At 48.1% G+C, this 22,275-nt stretch overlaps 2 protein-coding genes across 3 annotated transcripts; one reads left to right on the top strand and one right to left on the bottom strand.

The window, feature by feature from the left end:
* The first annotated feature begins 2,488 nt into the window (after positions 1–2,488).
* LOC138740758 (zinc finger protein 436-like) lies at positions 2,489–19,019 on the top strand. 2 transcript variants are annotated; one of them, XM_069893835.1, is made up of 2 exons: positions 2,489–2,596; positions 15,469–19,019. In XM_069893835.1, exon 2 carries the CDS (start codon positions 16,020–16,022, stop codon positions 17,109–17,111), a length of 1,092 nt encoding a protein of 363 aa, XP_069749936.1. In that variant the 5' UTR covers positions 2,489–2,596; positions 15,469–16,019; the 3' UTR covers positions 17,112–19,019. The 2 variants fall into 2 exon arrangements, with proteins under 2 accessions (XP_069749936.1, XP_069749942.1); XM_069893841.1 differs by lacking the exon at positions 2,489–2,596 and adding an exon at positions 14,638–14,774.
* Positions 2,697–5,042, bottom strand: LOC138754890 (mucin-2-like). Its single transcript, XM_069919894.1, has one exon. The coding sequence runs from the start codon at positions 5,040–5,042 to the stop codon at positions 2,697–2,699; it is 2,346 nt and encodes a 781-aa protein (XP_069775995.1).
* Positions 19,020–22,275: the final 3,256 nt, after the last annotated feature.

The following is a 22,275-nucleotide window of genomic DNA, read 5'->3' as shown; positions in this document are numbered from 1 at the left end:
CAAGTGGGAATAAAGGGGTGAAGGGTGAACGAGGATCACGGGGGAATAGATGGGCAGAGGTAGAACAAGGGGGAATAAATGGGCAGAGTGGGAATAATGGGGAATAAAGTTGCGGAGGGGGAGGGTGAATAAAGGGGTGAAGGGGAGGGGAATAAAAGAGGACAGGGGAGGTGGAATAAAGGAGGGAAGGGGAAGGGGAACGAGGGAATTAAGCGGTAAGGGGGAAGTCAGAAGAAGGGGGAATAAACGAGGGTGGAAATGGGATAAAGGGAGATGAGGTACAAGGTGCAGAAGGGGAGAGAGTACAAGGGGGGAAGGGGGTGGGGAAACAAGGGGGAGAAGGGGAGAGGAAACGGGGCAAAGGAGAGGAATAAAGGTGAGAAGGTGAAAGGAAACAAGGGGCAAAGGAGAGGAATAAAGGGGAGAAGGGGGAAGGAAACAAGGGGGTGAAGGGGAGAGGAAAGAAAGGTAGAAAAGGGAGAGGAAACCGTGGGGAAAGGGAGGGGGAACAAGGGGGTGAAAGGGAGGGGGAACAAGGGGGTGAAAGGGAGGGGGAACAAGGGGGTGAAAGGGAGGTGGAACAAGGTGGAAAAGGGGAAATAGTGTAAAGTGGGAGGGAGAACAAATGGAATAAAATGAAAAAGGGAGGGGCAAAAAGGGGGCAAAGGGGGTGGGGGAACAAGGGGGCAAAGGGGGTGGGGGAACAAGGGGGCAAACGGGGTGGGGGAACAAGGGGGCAAAGGGGGTGGGGGAACAAGGGGGAAAAGGGGGTGGGGGTACAAGGGAGTGGGGCAGAGGGGGAAGAATGGGGCAAAGGGGGTGGGGGCAAAGGGGTGGGGGCAAAGGGGTGGGGGAAGAAGGGGGCAAAGATGGTGGGGAAACATTGGGGAAAAGGGGGTGGGGGAACAAAGGGCCAAAGGGATGGGGGAACAAGGGGGCAAAGGGGGTGGGTGAACCAGGGGGAAAAGAGGGTGGGGGTACCGGGGGCAAAGTGGGTGGGAGAACAACAGGTTGGGGGAACAATGGGGCAAAGGGGGTGGGAGAACAAAATGGCAAAAGGGGTGGGGGAACAATATGGCAAAGGAGGGTGGGGGCACAAGGGGCAAAGGGGGTGGTGAAACAAGGGGACAAAGCAGGTGGGGGAAAGGAGGCAAAAGGTTTGGTGGAACAAGGGGGTATGGCAACAAAGGGTCAAACGGGATGGCAGAACAAAGGGGCAAAGCGGGCGGGTGAATCAAGGGGCAATTGGGGTGGGGGAACCAGGTGACCAAGGGGGAGGGGGAACGTGTTAATAAGGGGGAACACGGGTTAATAAGGGGGAACACGGGTTAATAAGGGGGAGAGAGAATGGGTTAATAAGGGTGAGGGAAAACACGGGTTAAAAAAGGGAGCACGGGGAAATATGGGGAGCCTGGGGAACTATGGGAGGTGAGCACGGGTTAATAAGGGGAGGTGGGCACGGGTTAATAAGGGGAGGCGAGCACGGGTTAATAAGGGGAGGTGAGCACAGGTTAATAAGGGGAGGTGAGCACGGGTTAATAAGGGGGACCATGGGGTAATAAGGGGAGGGGGAACATGGGTTAATAGGGGGAGGGGGAACACGGGTTAATAGGGGGAGGGGGAACACGGGTTGATAAGGGGGAGGGGGAACACGGGTTGATAAGGGGGAGGGGGAACACGGGTTGATAAGGGGAGGTGAAACGGGTTGATAAGGGGGAGGGGAAACGGGTTGATAAGGGGGAGGTGAAACGGGTTGATAAGGGGGAGGTGAAACGGGTTGATAAGGGGGAGGGGAAATGGGTTGATAAGGGGGAGGGGAAACTCGGGTTAATAATTGGGAGGGGAAACTCGGGTTAATAATTGGGAGGGGGAACACGGGTTAATAAGGGGGAGGGTGAACAAATGGGAATAAAGAGAAGGGGGAAGGGGGAACACCAAACACCCTCCCCCTCTCCTGTCTTCTCAGCCCCTACCCCCATTTCTATCCTCTCTAACACCACCCCCACAGCCTACCCCCCACTCTTCCAAACTCCCCTCCCTCCCCCCATCCACCCTCTCCCCTCCCCCTCTCCCCTCCCCCTCTCCCCTCCCCCTCTCATGCTCGCACCCCCGCTCCTTTCCCATCTCACCCCAAATCTCCTCCTGCCTCCCCCACGTCCTTCCCCTTTCCCCAATCCCTTCCATCTCCACTACATTTTTCCCTATACCCTCCCAAACAAATAAACCTCCTCCACATCCTTCCCTCTCTCCCACACCATTCCCCGCCACCCTCTCCTCCCCCTCCACCCGCCAACCATACACCTTCCCTCCCCACCCTCACACCTCTTCCCTACCCAAAACCCTCCTCCCTCCCCCCATTCCTCTCCCCCACACCTTCCCCAACGAAAGACACTTTCCCGACCCCTTCCGACTCCAAGCTCAGGAGGAGGCTACGCGCTCTCACAGAACAGCAGGCGCATGCGTGGTAGGACACATGGCCTCAGGTCAGAGGGAGGGGTGATCGGTCAGGGGATCGGCGTTGAGGCCTGAACTCAGGGATATTCTGTCCGGGAGAGTCGCCGTGTTTCCCCGGAGACACCGGACGCTGCCACTTATGGTCAGTCGCAGAGGTCGAGAGGGGGACATTGGCGGGGCGGGGAATACTAGGGCCGGGACGTTGGCGGGGGGAATACTGGGGGCGGAGACATTGTGCGGGTTCACGGGGGGCCGAGGACGTTGTGCGCTGGGACATTGTGGGGAGAGGGGGGAGGTACTGGGTTGTGGGGAGAGCACTGGGGGCGTTGTGGGGAGAGCACTGGGGGCGTTGTGGGGAGAGCACTGGGGGCGTTGTGGGGAGAGCACTGGGGGCGTTGTGGGGAGAGCACTGGGGGCGTTGTGGGGAGAGCACTGGGGGCGTTGTGGGGAGAGCACTGGGGGCGTTGTGGGGAGAGCACTGGGGGCGTTGTGGGGAGAGCACTGGGGGCGTTGTGGGGAGAGCACTGGGGGCGTTGTGGGGAGAGCACTGGGGGCGTTGTGGGGAGAGCACTGGGGGCGTTGTGGGGAGAGCACTGGGGGCGTTGTGGGGAGAGCACTGGGGGCGTTGTGGGGAGAGCACTGGGGGCGTTGTGGGGAGAGCACTGGGGGCGTTGTGGGGAGAGCACTGGGGGCGTTGTGGGGAGAGCACTGGGGGCGTTGTGGGGAGAGCACTGGGGGCGTTGTGGGGAGAGCACTGGGGGCGTTGTGGGGAGAGCACTGGGGGCGTTGTGGGGAGAGCACTGGGGGCGTTGTGGGGAGAGCACTGGGGGCGTTGTGGGGAGAGCACTGGGGGCGTTGTGGGGAGAGCACTGGGGGCGTTGTGGGGAGAGCACTGGGGGCGTTGTGGGGAGAGCACTGGGGGCGTTGTGGGGAGAGCACTGGGGGCGTTGTGGGGAGAGCACTGGGGGCGTTGTGGGGAGAGCACTGGGGGCGTTGTGGGGAGAGCACTGGGGGCGTTGTGGGGAGAGCACTGGGGGCGTTGTGGGGAGAGCACTGGGGGCGTTGTGGGGAGAGCACTGGGGGCGTTGTGGGGAGAGCACTGGGGGCGTTGTGGGGAGAGCACTGGGGGCGTTGTGGGGAGAGCACTGGGGGCGTTGTGGGGAGAGCACTGGGGGCGTTGTGGGGAGAGCACTGGGGGCGTTGTGGGGAGAGCACTGGGGGCGTTGTGGGGAGAGCACTGGGGGCGTTGTGGGGAGAGCACTGGGGGCGTTGTGGGGAGAGCACTGGGGGCGTTGTGGGGAGAGCACTGGGGGCGTTGTGGGGAGAGCACTGGGGGCGTTGTGGGGAGAGCACTGGGGGCGTTGTGGGGAGAGCACTGGGGGCGTTGTGGGGAGAGCACTGGGGGCGTTGTGGGGAGAGCACTGGGGGCGTTGTGGGGAGAGCACTGGGGGCGTTGTGGGGAGAGCACTGGGGGCGTTGTGGGGAGAGCACTGGGGGCGTTGTGGGGAGAGCACTGGGGGCGTTGTGGGGAGAGCACTGGGGGCGTTGTGGGGAGAGCACTGGGGGCGTTGTGGGGAGAGCACTGGGGGCGTTGTGGGGAGAGCACTGGGGGCGTTGTGGGGAGAGCACTGGGGGCGTTGTGGGGAGAGCACTGGGGGCGTTGTGGGGAGAGCACTGGGGGCGTTGTGGGGAGAGCACTGGGGGCGTTGTGGGGAGAGCACTGGGGGCGTTGTGGGGAGAGCACTGGGGGCGTTGTGGGGAGAGCACTGGGGGCGTTGTGGGGAGAGCACTGGGGGCGTTGTGGGGAGAGCACTGGGGGCGTTGTGGGGAGAGCACTGGGGGCGTTGTGGGGAGAGCACTGGGGGCGTTGTGGGGAGAGCACTGGGGGCGTTGTGGGGAGAGCACTGGGGGCGTTGTGGGGAGAGCACTGGGGGCGTTGTGGGGAGAGCACTGGGGGCGTTGTGGGGAGAGCACTGGGGGCGTTGTGGGGAGAGCACTGGGGGCGTTGTGGGGAGAGCACTGGGGGCGTTGTGGGGAGAGCACTGGGGGCGTTGTGGGGAGAGCACTGGGGGCGTTGTGGGGAGAGCACTGGGGGCGTTGTGGGGAGAGCACTGGGGGCGTTGTGGGGAGAGCACTGGGGGCGTTGTGGGGAGAGCACTGGGGGCGTTGTGGGGAGAGCACTGGGGGCGTTGTGGGGAGAGCACTGGGGGCGTTGTGGGGAGAGCACTGGGGGCGTTGTGGGGAGAGCACTGGGGGCGTTGTGGGGAGAGCACTGGGGGCGTTGTGGGGAGAGCACTGGGGGCGTTGTGGGGAGAGCACTGGGGGCGTTGTGGGGAGAGCACTGGGGGCGTTGTGGGGAGAGCACTGGGGGCGTTGTGGGGAGAGCACTGGGGGCGTTGTGGGGAGAGCACTGGGGGCGTTGTGGGGAGAGCACTGGGGGCGTTGTGGGGAGAGCACTGGAGGCTGGGATGTAGTGGCGGGTACTGGTAGGCGGGGACATTGCGGGGCAGGGTCGTTGTGCGGATACTGGGGGCAGGGCCATGTTGGAGGGGGGGATACTGGTTGGTGAGGACGTGGTGGAGGGACATTATGGGCCGTGGACATGGTGGAGGGAGACACTGGTGCAGGAATGTGATGGGTGGTAATACTGGGGGCGGGGACGTTGTGATGGGGACAGTGTGGGGACGTCATTGGGGAGCACTGGGGCAGGGAAGTTGTGGGGGGACACTACGGGGCATGGACGTCCTGGCGGCGACATCATGAGGTCTGACACTTGAGGCAGGGGGAGTTGTGGGGAGGACACTGGCAAGAGGGGAGTGATGGCTGAAATAATACAGAGAGGGAAAAAGCAGATATTTAAAATGATTTTTTTATTGAGAGAGAATTTTCGGGAGGAAATTTTTTAACTTGAAGGATCCATAAATAAGTAAAAATTTGTAATTGGCTAAATCTGTATAGTTCTAATATAACAAGGGACATTACAGTAATTTGAGAGTTAGTTGAAAGTGTAGGCCTAACCTCTACAAGTCATGAGTGCTGGTGTGATTTCGACCGCAACACCTATAGATCAGGGATATAAGGATACATCATTAATGATGTTTGCCTTTGGTGGTGGGGGAGGGTCTATCTTTTTCTGTTTTTATTTTTCTCAAAAAACCTAAATATAACAAAAGTATTATGAAATATATTAATGTTTTAAAACTGAGAGATGGGAGTGGAAAGATGGATGGTTACTAGATTTAGTAAGGTGATCCAATACCTGGAAAATTGAATTTTTTCAGTATTAGTATTAATGGGATACAGAATCAAATAAAGTGGAAAAAATATATATTTATTTTTTACAAAAAACACATTTGACAGAAAGAGGACATGGAAAAATTAAAAAGAGATTGGGTAGGAACTATAACAGCATCTTCATTTAATTTAAAAGCTAGATAAATAAAAACTTACCAATGAAAATATTATATGCAATTGTAGATGTAGCAGAAAGATATGTTAGGTAAATTGTCAAATTTATTCAGAACAATAGACCTTAATGAATGTGGATGATGGTAAATTTGTGCAAGATGTTTTTTTGCAATTATCAAATGTTGAGGTAAAAATTATATTGGGGGAGATTTTAATTTTACTTTACACCCTAAATTAAATAGATCAGGAGATAAAATGATGAAAAATAAAATAGTTAAAATAGCAGTAGATTTAATGAAAGACATGGGGTTAGAGGGAATGTGGAGAAGAATTCATCCAAGTGAAAGAAATTATTCTTTTTACTCGTTTCGACATAAAATATATTCACAAATAGATATGTTTTTAATTTCTGCAGAATTTCAATTTAGAGTGCAAAAGGTTGAGTATCAAGCGCAAGTTCTATCGAATCATTCGCCATTAATCTTATTAATTTTGTTGGAAGAAAAACAGAGAGGTTATAGATGGAGGTTAAATGCAACATTACTTAAGAAAAAAGAATTTGTGACTTTATGAGACAACAGATAAAATGTCATCTTGAAACTAATAATGATTCAGTGACGATCAAGTTTACAACATGGGATTCTATGAAGGCATATCTAAGAGGCCAAATAATAAGCTATACTTAAAAAGTAAAGAAGGAATATATGAAAAAAGTGGATCAGTTGGAAAAATAAATAATGAAATTGAAGAAGGAAATACAAGTGCAAAAAAGAGGAGGAAAGGGTATTGTTAGAATTTTTAAAAATTAAGATTTAATACAATACAAATTTCTAGAATGGAGAATCCCGATTGCGACAAACTACAGGTATTACGAATGAGGTGAAAAGGCTCATAAAGTACTAGCAGCGCAATTAAAGGTAGAGCAATAACTGCCACGAAGAAAAGTACTGGTCAAATTACCTATCTCTTTGGCTTGGTTTCGCGGACGAAGATTTATGGAGGGGTAATGTCCACGTCAGCTGCAGGCTCGTTTGTGGCTGACAAGTCCGATGCGGGACAGGCAGACATGGTTGCAGCGGTTGCAAGGGAAAATTGGTTGGTTGGGGTTGGGTGTTGGGTTTTTCCTCCTTTGTCTTTTGTCAGTGAGGTGTGCTCTGCGGTCTTCTTCAAAGGAGGTTGCTGCCCGCCGAACTGTGAGGCGCCAAGATGCACGGTTTGAGGCGATATCAGCCCACTGGCGGTGGTCAATGTGGCAGGCACCAAGAGATTTCTTTAGGCAGTCCTTGTACCTCTTCTTTGGTGCACCTCTGTCTCGGTGGCCAGTGGAGAGCTCGCCATATAACACGATCTTAGGAAGGCGATGGTCCTCCATTCTGGAGACGTGACCTACCCAGCGCAGTTGGATCTTCAGCAGCGTGAATTCGATGCTGTCGGCCTCTGCCATCTCGAGTACTATAATACACAGGAAAAAACAATAATTTTAAGGAATTCTATGCTAAACTTTATCAATCAGAATCTTTGAAAGATAATACAATAGAAGATTATTTGCAACAAGTTAAATTATCTGTGTTAGATGAAGATGAAAAATTAGAATTATCTAATACTTTTTCTGAAATAGAGATCCTGATGTCATTACAGAATAATAATAGGCCAGGTGAAGATGGTTTTCCACTAGAATTTTATAAATAATTTATTAGTATTAATGGTGGTATTCGACCAAATGAGAGATAGCCATGACCTACCAGAATCTTTTAAAACAGTGTTTAAAAACAGTAATTCTGAAGAAAGGGAAGGATTATTTACAACTTTCTTCATATAGACCTATATCAATATTGAATACAGATTATAAAGTATAAAAATTATTAGCTAATTGTTAGTTAAATTTTTACCAAAATTAATAAATATGGATCAAACTGGTTTCATTAAAAATTAAAGAGTGGCAGATAATACAGTTAATTTTTTAAGTTTGATAAATGTAGCACAAAATAGAAATATTCCAGCGGTAGCAGTTGCATTAGATGCAGAAAAAGCATTTGATAGATTGGAATGGGATTTTTAATTTAAAACACAATACATTTTGGATTCCAAATACTTTTGTAAATTGGATAAAAGCATTGTATGATCAGCCAAAAGCAAAAGTGATTATGAATAGACAAATATCAAAACCCTTTTTGTTAGAAAGGTTGTCTAGACAAGGTTGTCCATTGTCACCATTTTTATTTGCATTAGCAATAGAGCTATTAGCAGAAATAATTAGAATTGATAAAGAATTCAAAGGATTTGACATAGGTTATAAAGAGTATAAAATTAGTTTTTTTGTGAATGATGTAATATTTAACAAGACCAGAAATATTGTTGAATAAGTTGAATATGAGATTAATAGAATATAGATTAGTATCGGGTTATAAAGTTAAGGTTGATAAAAGTGAGGTGATGCCTATGGTGGTTATGGATTATTCACAATGTAAGAGATTGACAAAACTTAAGTGACAAAATAAGGCAATTAAATATTTAGGAATAAATATTGATAGAAATATAAATAATTCATTTGTTAAATTCTTCAACATTTTGAGAAGGATAGAAGAAAATCTGAGAAGATGGAAAGATTTACTAATAATGTTAATGGGAGAGGTGAATGCAATTAAGATTAATATTTTTCCAAGAATACAATATTTGTTTCAATCATTACCCATTCATGTGCCAGAAACTTTTTTTTTCGGAGTTTAAATAAAACTATACGAGAGTTTATTTGGAAAGGTTAAATGTCAAGAATTGGTCTTGAAAAATTAACAAGGAAATTTGATCAGGGAGGACTAAGATTACAGAATTTTAAAAATTATAAAGCAGCTCAATTAAGATTTTTGTCCTCCTGTTAACAAGTGAGTGAGAAAATAGCCTGGGTTCAGATTGAAATGAATAAAACTGCCCCAGAACAAATTTTGTATAAATGGAATAGTTTAAAGGAAAAATGGAAGTATCCATTTTAAAACATATATTGAAAATACAGAATGGGATTCATGTGGAGAGAGGCATTAAAAATTATCAATTACCTAAAATGTTGTTAAAATAAAATCAACTTATTCCTTTCACTTTGAATAATTCTTTATTTGGTAATTAGTATAGTAAAAGTATACAGAGTATAAAAGACTGTTTTTTTTTTGGTATTTTTTAAACTTTTGAGCAATTAAAAGATAAATATAAAATACAAAATAATAGAGTTTTTGCATATTACCAGTTAAAATTGTATTTAAAAAAGAAAGTAGGAATGGATTTGAGGCTCCTGGAACAAAGTTAATTTGAAGGTACAACAACAGATACATTTATTATTAATAAATTTATTACTAATATGTATATAAGATTACAAAAAAAACTGAAAGGAAAAAAAGATTTGTATAAATCAAAATTACGATGGGAGAAATATTTAAATATACAAATTCAGGAGGAATATGGTCAAAATTGTATCAAGAGAGTGTTGCAAATACAGTTAATGCCAGATATCAAATGGTTCAGTATAATTTTCTCCATCAATTATATTATACTCCACATAAACTGAATGGACTTGAATTAAGTCCATATCTGGATATGTGTTTTTGATGTACCAAGGAAATAGGGGCTTTTTTTTCTACATTCGGTATGGTCCTGTGAGAAGGTGGAACAATTTGAATATTTTTAGGACATAAATAAAACTGAAATTGGATAAATATCAAGAAAAATGTTTAACTATAGCAGTTGCGACTAGAAAGAAATGTAAAGCAGTAACAAGGAAAACGGGGAGTGTGGATGGCAGATTGAAATGGAAAATTGGGCACCTTCAGAAAAAGAATTACATGGAGTTTAAGGGAGGTCCCGGCCCTCTGCAACCATTAGCCGCTGGAAACTTTGTGCCAAAGGACATGCGGAGGAATTCAAACAAGCAGTCTTGGGGATGTCCTGGGAGTGAACTGAAATTTGGTGGAACACCCATGCCTCATGAAGGCTGAAAGACGTGATATCTGTCAGGCATGATGGCCCCATTGAGGCCTCCACTACCCCCCCACCCCCGCCACTGTTTTTGGCACCATGTGGAGGGGGAAGCCCAGGGACTGTTGAAGCGCCACACAATCCCCAGCTCATCCATTTTCTTAAACTCTTCCTTCACCAGGCTGAGCTTTTTGGGAGGGAGTCAGCGCACCCTGGCGTGGAGTGGGAGCCGCTCCGTCAATAGCTTTAGCTCAGCTGCGGAGAACTGTGGCACCACTATAGAGGGGGATTCCACCAGGATGCGAGTAAATTCATTGTCCTAGAGTGTTCTCGAGTCCGGGTGGGGGGAGGGTAGCTTGACTTCCCCTAGAAGCAGAGTCTGAAAGGTTTTGGTGTTCACCAACCGCCATCGCTTCTGCCACGAAGGTCCATGTAAAGTGACTGTTGTTGAAATGAGGGGGGATGGTGCAGGTCCCAAAAGTTTGAATGGAGGAGCTGTTGGCTGCCCTCAGTGCTGGGCCCTGCTTCCTGTTGTGGGTGTCGAGGCCTGTGGGGCTTGGGATGCTTATCTTAGTGCCGAAACTCTTGCCCAGCAGTGAATCACAGATGTAGAGGAGGGTATCACGTGAGGCAACCGCCACAGCCATCATCGACGGGTGGCCAGGGCATTTCCCCAGAAACCCAGAAATCAACGGGCCTCCGCACCCCATTGTTAGTGATAGTAGCATAGCTGTCCCAGGGTGTTCACTTGCCTCTCTGCTGGCCTTGAACGGACGTGGACTGATCATGGGGTATGCTGATGTGGTCTATGATGGTGCTGGTGTCCTTCTTAGCTGTCCAAAACATGTCTGCCCAGGCTGCGACTCTCCGAGGGTCACTGAAGACCTCGTCCGTGAGCAAGAGTCCGATATCCTTGGGCAGCAGCTCCAGAAATATCTGCTCAAAGAGGAGACAAGGTTTGTGGCCATCGGTGAGAATGAGCATCCTGCTCATTAGGGCGGATGGGGCCCTGTCACCAAATCCATTCGTATACAGCAATTGGGCGGCACACTCGCACCAGGAATGCCCAAAAGTGTGGGTTAGTACCTCTTTCAGGACTGCTTATTTGCCTTGCTCCAGAAGAAATCGAGGGCGCTCACAACATAGAAGTAGCGGGTGAAGCTGGAACTGAGCCTCAGCCTGCTCGAACCACACATGTGACTGCGACACCCAAAACATTGGAATACTGAGAGAGACCGCATGAATGATCACTGGTTGCACTTGATCCGTCATCTTTGGGTCCAATTGCCAGTTCGACCTGTCAGGGTCACCAATGTAGTGTTCCCACAATGCGATCATGGAAAAGAACAACATGCACATCAAAGCCTTGGAAAACAAGACTGGTTTATTGCTCTAGCTGTCGTGCTTATATGGGCCCCAGGCACTAAAATTAGGTCTCCACGTCATCGGAATACCAGCATGGGATTGGCCGGCTTTCCTGCCTGAGTTCCCCATCTTCCCACCGAGTGGAGGTCACCTGGGACAATGGCCGGTGTCACCCCAAGTTCATGCGGTTGTCAGCCATTCTGTGGTCTGGTCAGTGTCTCCACGTGCGGCCGCTACAAGTGGATAAAATAGGATTTGAAAGGGGAAACCCAAAGTCCATACTGTTTTCTAAACGGAACCCACATTCTAACGGCATATCTGACAATAGGATTATCAATTGTTTAACTTGAAGAAAAGGGAAGTGAGGATACAAGTGCTGGAATGGAAACGTTTTTTTGTAGAATTTTACTCCATTGGTGCAGTCTACTCAATTATGAAAGGTTCTTTTTAATATTAAAGTTTAACCAAAACATAAATTTATATCTGTTGATGGTCCAATAATAAAATCTAAAATTAGGTAGAGCCATGCCTCCATTCCTTTTAGGTTTTTGAAGATGAATCTTTTTTAGACGAGGGTGCTCCATGTATGGGACGATATAATCGAACCAACTGAATCAAAAAACGATTCAGGAATAAGAATCAGTATAGCCTGGAAAAGGTATAAAAATGTAGGTGAAATATTAATTTTAATAGAATTAATATGACCGACTAGGTATAAAGACCATTTTGTTGAAGACTGTTTCACATTTTAATAATGTAAGAAATTTTCTTTGAAAAGGTATTTATGATTCTTTGTAAGTATAATACCAAGATATTTAAATTTATTTTCCACAACCTGAAAGGGGAAATTGGTATCCACTGATGTAGATGTGTTCAAAGGGAAAATTTCATTTTTATGTAGATTTAATCTCCTGAAAACTTACTAAATTTGGAAATTATTGAAAATGTGGATGGTAAAAAAGTGAAATTTTATGTTCAATTCCTTTTCTGCAAATCCCTGAAATGCCACCACACTCTCGAAATGCAATCGCTAATGGCTCTAAGACCAAATCAAACAATAATGGACTTAGAGGATGTGGCGGATGATATTTATGCTCCTACGCCATCTTGTTGAAGTGTTGGGAATAACAAGACCACACCTGAAGTTGTCAGCCAGAGAAAAGTAGAAGCATTTATTGATGTGCTGTCAGGCTTAATATAGACCTGGCGACATGACATCTGAAGTGCGAACAACCTCATGACGTAGCTATGTTGAGTAGGCCAAGACTTCTCAGTAGACCTGCAGATTCTGCTGAATCACGATGCCTCATGGCTGTAATGGGTAATTGCCAGTAGGTAGGAGGCTGTTGTGTTTAGCCATCACAAGACGGGAGCTGTTAGCGTTGGTTCTGCCCACTCCCTCCAAGTGTACTGCTACACAGGACACGCTTGACAGGTTCCCCATTGAAGATTGAAAAGTTGTGATTGTTGAAAATTAATAAAAATTGAAGCCATTGAGAGTGAACACAATAATCCAAGAAATAAAACCTGATCCATAATTGATTTTTTCTAAAATCTTGAATGAATATTTCCATTCAACTCTATTTAATGCTTTATCTGCATTAAATAGTCAGGAACCGGACTCGAAGATAGATACAAAATATTTAAGAAATGACATAGATTCAGAAACCTGAAGCGCTCCCTCCTGCACCATGTCTGTCGCCACATATTAAGCTGCATTTTCCTCCTATTTCTAACCTAGCTAGCATGTGGCACAGGTAGCAATCCTGAGATCACTACCCTGGAGATCCTGTCCTTCAATCTTGCGTCAAACTCTCTGAACTCACCTTGCAGGACCTCCTCACCATTCCTATCCATGTCATTGGTCCCTATATGGATCACAACATCTGACTACTTACCCTCCCTCCTGAGAATGCCATGGACTCAATTGGAGATATCTTGGACCTTGGCACCAGACAGGCAACATACCATTAAGGATACTCGATCCCTTCCACAGAACCTCTTATTTGTCCACCTAACCATGGAATCCCCTATCACTACACCTCACCTCTTTTCCTACCTTCCATTCTTAGCCACAGGACCAGACTCTGTGCCAGAGACATGATCTCTGGATTGTCCCTGGTAGATTCTCTTCCCCACCATAGTATCCAAATAGTCTTCTTGTTATTGAGGGGAGCAACCACTGGGGTTCCCTGTGCTGCCTGCCTATTCACTTTCCCTCACCTTTCTGTCACCCTCCTCCTGCCTCTGAGGTGTGATAGTGTCCCTGTAACTCCTATCTCTCACCCCCTCTGCCTCCAAAATGATCAGGAGTTCATCCAGCTCCAGCTCCTATTCCTTAACTCAGTTTGACAGGAGCTGCAGCTGCAGCTGGATGCACTTCTCACAGATGAAGTTGTCAGGGATACTGCTGACTTCCTTGACCCACATTCTGCCTTGGCTGCCATTTCCACTGTTTATGACAAGAGTTAGAAAATATATGAATCTGAAATATATAATCTTTGACAGGTCACTCGTCTAAGTGCTACTGGTACCATGTAACCCAGTCCTATCTGCCACATGGTTAGGTGTTTGGCGACTAAACCAGCTCCACCACCAGGCTTGTCTGGTGTGGGGGGTGGATAGGCACCCTGCAGGATGAAAAGCAAGAGCTGTCAAAGGACAGACAAACCATCCCATAGGGTCAAAGATCATCTAGCAAATGTGCCGTGAAGCGCGGAAAGGGCATCCCTTGTATGAAAGCTTGGTCTGGCTAATCACTGCAACAGTATTTCTCCCCCAGCTGTCTTGCCACTATGCCACTAAACCCAGGAGGAGATGTCAAGAGGGTGGGTCTGAACCTGTGCAACCCCCACCTCACCTAAATCCATTCACGCACACTCTGTTCGTTTCTGGCCCCACAAATCCTCATATCAAACTCTCAAACTGACTGGAAAGGAATCATCATCATCGTATAGGATGGAGACCCAGAAAATATGATAGATATCTAAAACCTGCCCTTACCTGTGTCTACCTGCTGAATACTCTGTTCCTCGAATAGGGTGGCCCTTTCTTTCTTCAAATCCTATTATCCTTTGTTTCTCACCTGTTCTCGCCAAAGCCTGTTGAGTCCAAGCCTTACCACTCTGACTCAGTCCACTCCAACAATGACCCTTCCACTACACAGACCCTTCCTCCAATCAGCATCTTGCTGCTGCCTTGCCACCTTTTTAAATTCTCACTGCTGCCACTCCTCGTCACCTGACCTCTCTTAATCCAATCAGCTTCTTGCTGCTGCCACTCCTCAGGTCACCTGACCTCTCTTAGTCCAATCAGCTTCTTGCTGCTGCCTCGCCACCTTTTTTAATTCTAACTGCTGCCACTCCTCAGGTCATCTGACCTCTCTTAATCCAATCAGCTTCTTGCTGCTGCCTCGCCACCTTTTTAAATTCTAACTGCTGCCACTCCTCAGGTAACCTGACCTCTCTTAGTCCAATCTGCTTCTTTCTCCAATCAAGGCAAATGGATAGAATATAATTCCGCAATAGAATATAATCCCCAATATTCTGTTACAGTGCCGGCGATTGGGAATGGGTTCTGAATTGTCTGTAAGGAATTTGTATGTTCTTCCCATATCTGCATGGGTCTCCTCCGGGTGCTCCGGTTTCCTTCAAACATTTGAAATGTCTTGAGGGTTGTAGGTTAATTGGGCGGCATGGGCTCATGGGCTGAAAAGGCCTGTTACTATGCTTTATGCTTAAATAAAATCAGGGTTATAATGAGGTTTTATAAAACATTTGGTGAGAGCAATGCTTTGGGCTCCATATCAAAGGAAGGGTGTTTTGGCATTGGAGATGGCCCAGGGGATGATCTCTGGAGTGCCAGGTTTTCATAGAAGGAGAATTCAAAGGCTTTAGGATTGTACTTGCTGGGGCAGAGGTCTCATTGAAACCCATGGAGTACAGAAAGGCCTGGAGAAAGTGGATGGAGAAAGGATGTTTCCTGTGGTGGGGGAGTCGGCTACCAGTGGGCACAGCCTCGGAAAACAAAACATCCCTTTGGAACAGAGAGGAGGCATTTGTTTACGCAGATGGTGGTGAATTGGTGGGATTCGTTGCTGCAAGCAGCTGTGATGACCAATTCATTGGGGATAATTAAGGTGGAGATTGGAAGGAATCAAGGGTTGGGGGGAGAAGACAAGAGAATGGGGTTGAAAGGGATAATATATCAGCCATGAAGGAATGGCAAGGCAGTTCGATGGGCTAAATGGCCTAACCCGTTTATGATCTTATTGTATTACAGGCAGCAACAGACATCACGTCAGTGAACTTCACAGCATCGGGAGAGGTTTCCTCTTCTGGATTTTAAATCGGCCCTTGTGTGTCAGGCAACCCCAGCTCCTAGTGCCTGGCCATCACTCTCCCCACCTTCCTTTCCAAGGTGGGGGCTTGTTTGCCACCCATAAGTGCCCGACCATCGGAGACATCTCTAACCACAATGCCCTGCACTCGGCAAAGGGCTCTTCTGCTGCTGTTCTGAGCACCACACATTTGCCTTCTGGGGAAGTTGGCAATGCATCCTGGGTAAGGTGCTTGTCAGGGACCGAAGGCGATTCAACACTGGAAGCAGAGTGCAGCACCGGGTCCCCGAACAGAGGGATCCCGTGGTTCTGGGGCTTGCAGCACCTGGCTAGAGGACGCTTTCCCCCGATCCCAGCCCTAGTCCCAGCCTCGCTGTTGATTTAACCTGCAACCAACTCTCGGGAGCCTCCATCAGATTGAGTAGGTGCTGTGCACTCCGGGGCAGGACTGCATTGATTTATCCCCTGGTCACACCTTTTTGTCCCCATAGCGATGAACCAGTTTCTGTGCTCTGACTGCGGGAAAAACTTTAAAAGTTCGAGTGAGTTAACAGAACACAAATGGGACCACACCGAGGAGAGGCCCTTCACCTATCCTGAGTACAGCCAGGGCTTCACCCAGACCTCCCACCTGCTCACCCACCAGCAGTTCCACACCAAGGAGAGGCCATTCATTTGCCCCGAGTGCGGCAAGGAGTTCGCACGGTCCTCACATCTGCTGAGACACCAGCGGTTCCACACCGGGGAGAGGCCCTTCACCTGCCCAGAGTGCGGCAAGGGCTTCACCCAGACCTCCAACCTGCTGAGGCACCAGCGAGTCCATACCGGGGAAAAGCCATTCATCTGTCCCGAGTGCAAGAAAGCCTTCACCAGGTTGTCCAACCTTGAGATACACCAGCGGGTGCACAAGGGGGAGATGCCCTTCATCTGCTTTGAATGCGGCGAGAGATTCAGTGAGTCTCGCAAGTTGAGGAGGCACCAGTGGGTCCACACTGGTGAAAAACCTTTCACCTGCCCCGAGTGCGGCAAAGGTTTCAGCTGGCGATCGAACTTGCTGATCCACCAGAAGATTCACAGCAGCGACAGGCCATTCGTCTGCCTTGAGTGTGGGAAGGGCTTCACCCAGACCTCCGACCTGCGGAGGCACCAGCGGTTCCACACTGGGGAGAGGCCGTTCACCTGTCCCGAGTGTGGAAAGGGGTTCACTCGGTCCTCCAACCTGCTGGCCCACCAGCGGTTCCACACCGAGGAGAGGCCATTCACCTGCTCAGAGTGCGGGAAAGGCTTCACCCAGTCTTCCCACCTGCTGACCCACCAGCGGGTCCACACCGGAGAGAGGCCGTTTGTCTGTCCTGAGTGCGGAAAGGGCTTCACCCAGTCCTCCCACCTGCTTACTCACCAGCTGCTCCACACTGGGGAGAGGCCGTTCGTCTGCCCCAAATGCAGGAAGGGCTTCACACAGCCGTCCAACCTGCTAATTCACCAGCGGGTCCACACCAGGGAGAGGCTATTCACCTGCTCCGACTGCAGGAAGGAATTCACCCAATCAAACTGTCTGTTGAAACACCAGCGAATTCACACATAAAGTTTGTAGAGTGTGGAATATTTAAACATCACTCATTCAAACACCAGGAGGGACTGGAATCTTGTGGTTATTGAGGCCACAAATCAAAACAGGTCTTGATTTCTATTTGCAATTTGTTTTAAGGTTCAAGATTATTGTTACATGTACAAACTTACAGTGAGGAAATTTGTTTTGGAGCAGTCTAGGACATGTGCAGGACATCCTATTCATAGTTCAGTAAATAATTCACAATGCAGGAGTGCAGTTACAGGGACAGATCAGTTGGTACAAGGTAAAAGCCAGCATTATTGTACGAGTGGTTTCAGATTTATTGTCAAAGTACATACATGACATCACATACAACCCTGAGATTCTTTTTTCCTGCAGGTGAGGCAGAATTACCACTAATTGGTAGTGCAAAAACAAACTGTACACAGTGTAAACGGGTAAACAAAATATTGTAAACAGATAATGAGTAAGAGCCCTTAAATGAGTCTGATTGAGTTTGTTGTTGAGGAGTCTGATGGTAGAGGGGGAGTAGCTGTTCCTGAACCTGGTGGTGTGAGTCTTGTGACACCGATACCTCTTTCCTGGTGGCAGCAGCGAGAACAGAGCGTGTGCTGGGTGATGTGGGTCTTTGATGATTGCTGCTGCTCTCCGACAGCAGTGTTCCCCGTAGTGGAGAGGGTTTTTCCTGTGATGTCCTGTGTCCACTAGCTATTGGAGGACTTTACACTCAGGGGTATTGGTGTCCCCATACCAGACTGGTCAGGACACTTTCCACTGAAACCTCTGTAGAAATTTGCCAGGGTTTCTGGTGCCATACCAAACTTCCGCAATCTCCTGAGGAAGTAGAGGTGCTGACGTGCTTTCTTCACAATGCCATTGGAGTGTTGGGAGCAGGAAAGATCATCCGAGGTAGTGACTCCCAATAACTTCAATTTTCTCACCCTCTTAATATCTGATTTCCCCAGTAACCTCTGGCTTTCCTTTCCTGAGGTCAACAATCAACTCCTTAGTTTTGGTGACAGTGAGTAAGGTTGTTGTTGGTGCACTATTCAGCCAAGTTTTCAATCTCATCACCTTCCTTAATACAACCCACTACCGTGGTATTGTCAGTGAATTTTTAGATGGTGGTATTGTTGTACAGAGCCACACAGTTGTAGTTGTAAAGAGTTGAGCAGGGGGCTAAGACACAGCCCTGGGGTACTTGGGTACTGATGGAGATTGTGGAGAAGATGTTCCTTCCAATCTTCACCAATTATGGTCTGGAGGTGAGGAACTCCATGATCCAATTAACTCTCAGGTCTTGGAGCTTGCTGATCAGTTTTGAGGGGATGATGGTTTTAAATGCTAAACTGTAGTCGATAAATTCCATCCTGATGTTTGCATCTTTGCTGTCCAGGGTTTTGTGTAAAGCCCGTGAGATACCATTCTCCTTAGACCTGTTCCTCTGATAGGCGAACTGGAATGTATCCATGTCACCATTCAGTCAGGAGTGTGAGGATCATTTAAGAGCCTGATAACATGGGAAAGAAACTGTCCTTTCACTGGTGAACCTTCTTCTCCATGGGGAGGAGGGTAAAGTGAGTGCGTCTGGCAAGGGGGGAATCTTAATATGTTGGTTGCTTTTCCAAGGCAGTGAGATGTGAATGTGGAGGTGGAATGGATTCTCTCCGTCAATGTCAGGGACTCCAATTACATTTTTTTTTAAATTAGCAATGCAGCATGGTTGAGTTTTCTGGACCATCACGGAGGGGGGATGGGTGGGGGAGGGGGAAGGTACAGTCTGCTTGTAGGCTGGACTGGATTCAGACCTGGGTCGTTGGTGCTATAATAACGTTTCACTATCTCTGCCTCCCAATAACAGGAATTGAATTTCATGTCCTGGATCTGTACCAAATAAAGCAGCTGTGTTTGAAAACTGTCTCATCCCCTTGTATCTCTGTAATGCACTCAATGTGGAGAACAAAGACAAGGCCATTCAGTCCATCTGGGGCCACACTGGGAGCATCCTGGTATCTCCCCTCCTGTTTGTGTTTCTGCTCCATACCAGCCCCCAACAATCTCACTCTTCTGTTCCTTCTCTCTGTGCTCACTGATCTTCCACTTCTAGACAGCTGCACTGTTCACCTCAACGTAAGAAACAGGAGCAGGAGTCGGCCATTCTGGGAGAAGCCAATTTCTGGTTCCAGCCACATGGTGAGACACAAACGTGCTGGAGAAACTCACCAGCTCATCAAACATCGGAGGAAGTAAAGGGGAACCACTGTTTGGGCCTCAGATGAACCCACTTCCTACCGATGCTATGTGACCTGCTGAGTTTCTCCTCGAAATTTGTGTGTTGCCCTCGACCCCGGCATTTGCAAATGTTCTTGTTTAACTCCAACCCCCATCCCTCTGACTTCCTTCCTCCACCTCCCTCCCTCCCCCATTTCTTTCCCCAATCAGACAGCATCTTTTACAGCCCCCTGATCCCTCCTCATCACCTCTTGGCTCTTTTTTCCACCTGTATCCATTTGCTGATCTGTGCTCCTCCCCCCACCCTCACCCTATTTGCATGTTTTCCTGATTTTGGGCATAATTAAGAGAGCTCCCTTTCCATGGATGCGACGTAACCTGCAGCACTTCTACGCATTGTCCTTATTATCCCTGTCTTAAATCTACTCCCCCGTATCTTGAGGCTCTGTCCCCAGTTCTGGACTCAGCTGCCAGTGGAAACAACCTCCCTGCTTCTATCTTATCTATTCCTTCTGTGGAAAAGTGTTTCCTTTCACCACAAGGCCATCAGGCAGGGGTCTGCTCAGAATGTCCTGCAGAAACTAAGAGACAGGGACTCGATAGATCTGGTGGGATGGTTTCCTGAGCTGACATCCAGGTCACCTGGCAGAAGGCCTCATTGCCAGGCCTCACCAACAATCAGCAGGACTTGGCCTGGCTGGCAGTGAGAGGAGCCCTCACAGTCAGATCCTCCTTGTACAACCAGAACATCACCCGCCAAGCATGTTGTCCTCGGGACGGCTGTGGTGGAGTGGAGACAGTCGCCCACTTCTTTGATGAATGCAGAGTGTGTGGAGAAGGATGCAAGGGCCCTTGTCATGGTTCATTTCCAGTGGCAGTGTGACAGAGGACTCTCTGATCTCTGGACTGTTCCTGGGACACACTCAGTCCAACATCCAGAACTGCTGGAAGACTTTTAACTTGATGAAAGACGTCGGGATTAGGGCCTTTTACGTCAAGGGAGAGTTGGAGGAGGGACGAATGTCTTGATGGTGAGTGTTGGAGTTCAGTAGGATTTAGAAAGGCGCAGAGGACAAATGGTTACTCAGTGTTGATTTGTGGGAGTGAATTATTGGGTAGTTGAGATCATCAGCAGGGACAAATAAAGGGAGAGGAAGCTAAAGGAGCAGCCAATGTGTGAGTGGCACAGTGAAGGAGTGGAGCTCTGAGGCTTTGGCTCGAGAGGCTCCTTACGTTACCAGGAAGTCGTCATCGTCAGAGGGGTAAGGCTTTGGCTGAGCAGGTAAGAAGTGTGAATTATTGTAAAAGTGTAAGTTACAGGTACATTTATTGAGACATATCAGACAGTAGCCTTGGTGGTATGTGTCTACGATTAGTGTTGTGCTTGGAGAGCCAGATGTGGGGACCCTGGGAAACTACCAGCATCCCAGAGGACTACATCTGCACCTAGTGCATTGAGATGCGGCTCCTTAACGTCCACGTTAGGGATCTGGAGCTGCAGCTTGATGACCTTTGGTTAATTAGGGAAAGTGAGCAGGTGATTGATAGTAGCTATAGAGAGGTAGAAGAGAGCACCTCTGCGACAGTCCCCCTCAGAAATCGGTATATTGTTTTAGATACTGTTGGAGAGGTTGACCTGACAGGAAGACCACAGCAAACCGGACTCTAGCACTGTGCCCAATGCCATGGCGAAGAGAGAAAGGACAAGTGCAGTGGTTATAGGGGATTTCATGGTGCGGCGAACAGACGAGATCCTGTGAACATGATAGAGATGTCCAAATACTGTTTTGCCTCCCTGGTGCCAAGGTACGGGATGTCTCAGATTGGGTCCAATGGGTACAATGACATAGACAGAAAAAGAGGAGGTCCAGAAGGAAGATTACACAGTGTTGGGAAGAAAATTGAGAAGCAGGACCTCCATGGAGTGCCACATGTTAATGAAGGCAACAATAGCAGAATTAAGCAGATGAATGTATGACTAGGAGACTGGTGCAGGGGACAGGTTTCACATTCTTGAATCATTGGGATCTATTTTGGGGGAGGTATGACCACCTGAACTCAAAGGGTCCCAATATCCTGGCAGGGATGTTTAATATTTGAGAGGGGGGGAGGGAAACCAGGCTGTTAGGGTCGAGAAAGAGGAAAAGAGTCAAAGATATTGTGCTACAAAGAGGACAAAAAGGACAGGTAGGTGAAAAGACAGGCAGTAATAGAAAGGCAACAACATCGGTAACATACTGGCCTAAGTGTTCTGTACATAAATGCATGGGGCATTAGGAATAACGTAGATGACCTTGTTCAGCCATAGATTAAAAGATATGACATTGTACCCATCACCGAGACATGGCTCGGATAATGGATGTGATTGGGAGCTAAATGTGCAAGAGTACACAATATATAGGAAAGGTAAGCAGGTTGGTAGAGGGGATGGTGATGGGAAGCAATGGTATTAAATCACTAGAAAGAAAGGTCATAGGGACAGAAGTGTTAGAATCGTTGTGTGTTGAGAAATGGCAAAGGTAAAAGGACCCCCAAAGGAGGTAGACAACATTACAACTGGAGAAAGAAAATGTGGGTCAGAAGGAAAATGTCAAAATAATTATGGGGGATGTTGACATGGAAGGGGATTGGGAAAGTTGGAAGGGTTCTGGATCTCAGGAGAGAGAGTTTGTAGAATGTCTACGGGATGGGTTTTTGGAGCAGCTTGTCGATAAGTCCACCAGGAGATTGGCAGTTTGGATTGGGTGATGTGTAATGAACCTGAGGTGATCAGGGAACGAAAAGTCATGGAACCCTTAGGAAATTGTGATCATAACATGATCGAGTTCAGTTTCGAATCTGAAAAGGAAAAGCTGATATCAGGAGTGTCAGTATTTCAGTGGAACAAAGGGAATTCCAGCGGATGAGAGAGGAACTGGCCCAAGTTGACTGGAACGGCAGAGCA

This window comes from Narcine bancroftii, chromosome 1, assembly GCF_036971445.1.
Source record: "Narcine bancroftii isolate sNarBan1 chromosome 1, sNarBan1.hap1, whole genome shotgun sequence".
In the NCBI taxonomy this organism is placed as follows: domain Eukaryota; kingdom Metazoa; phylum Chordata; class Chondrichthyes; order Torpediniformes; family Narcinidae; genus Narcine; species Narcine bancroftii.
Note: the sequence above shows the minus strand (reverse complement) of the source record. Positions and strands in the feature narration are given on the sequence as shown.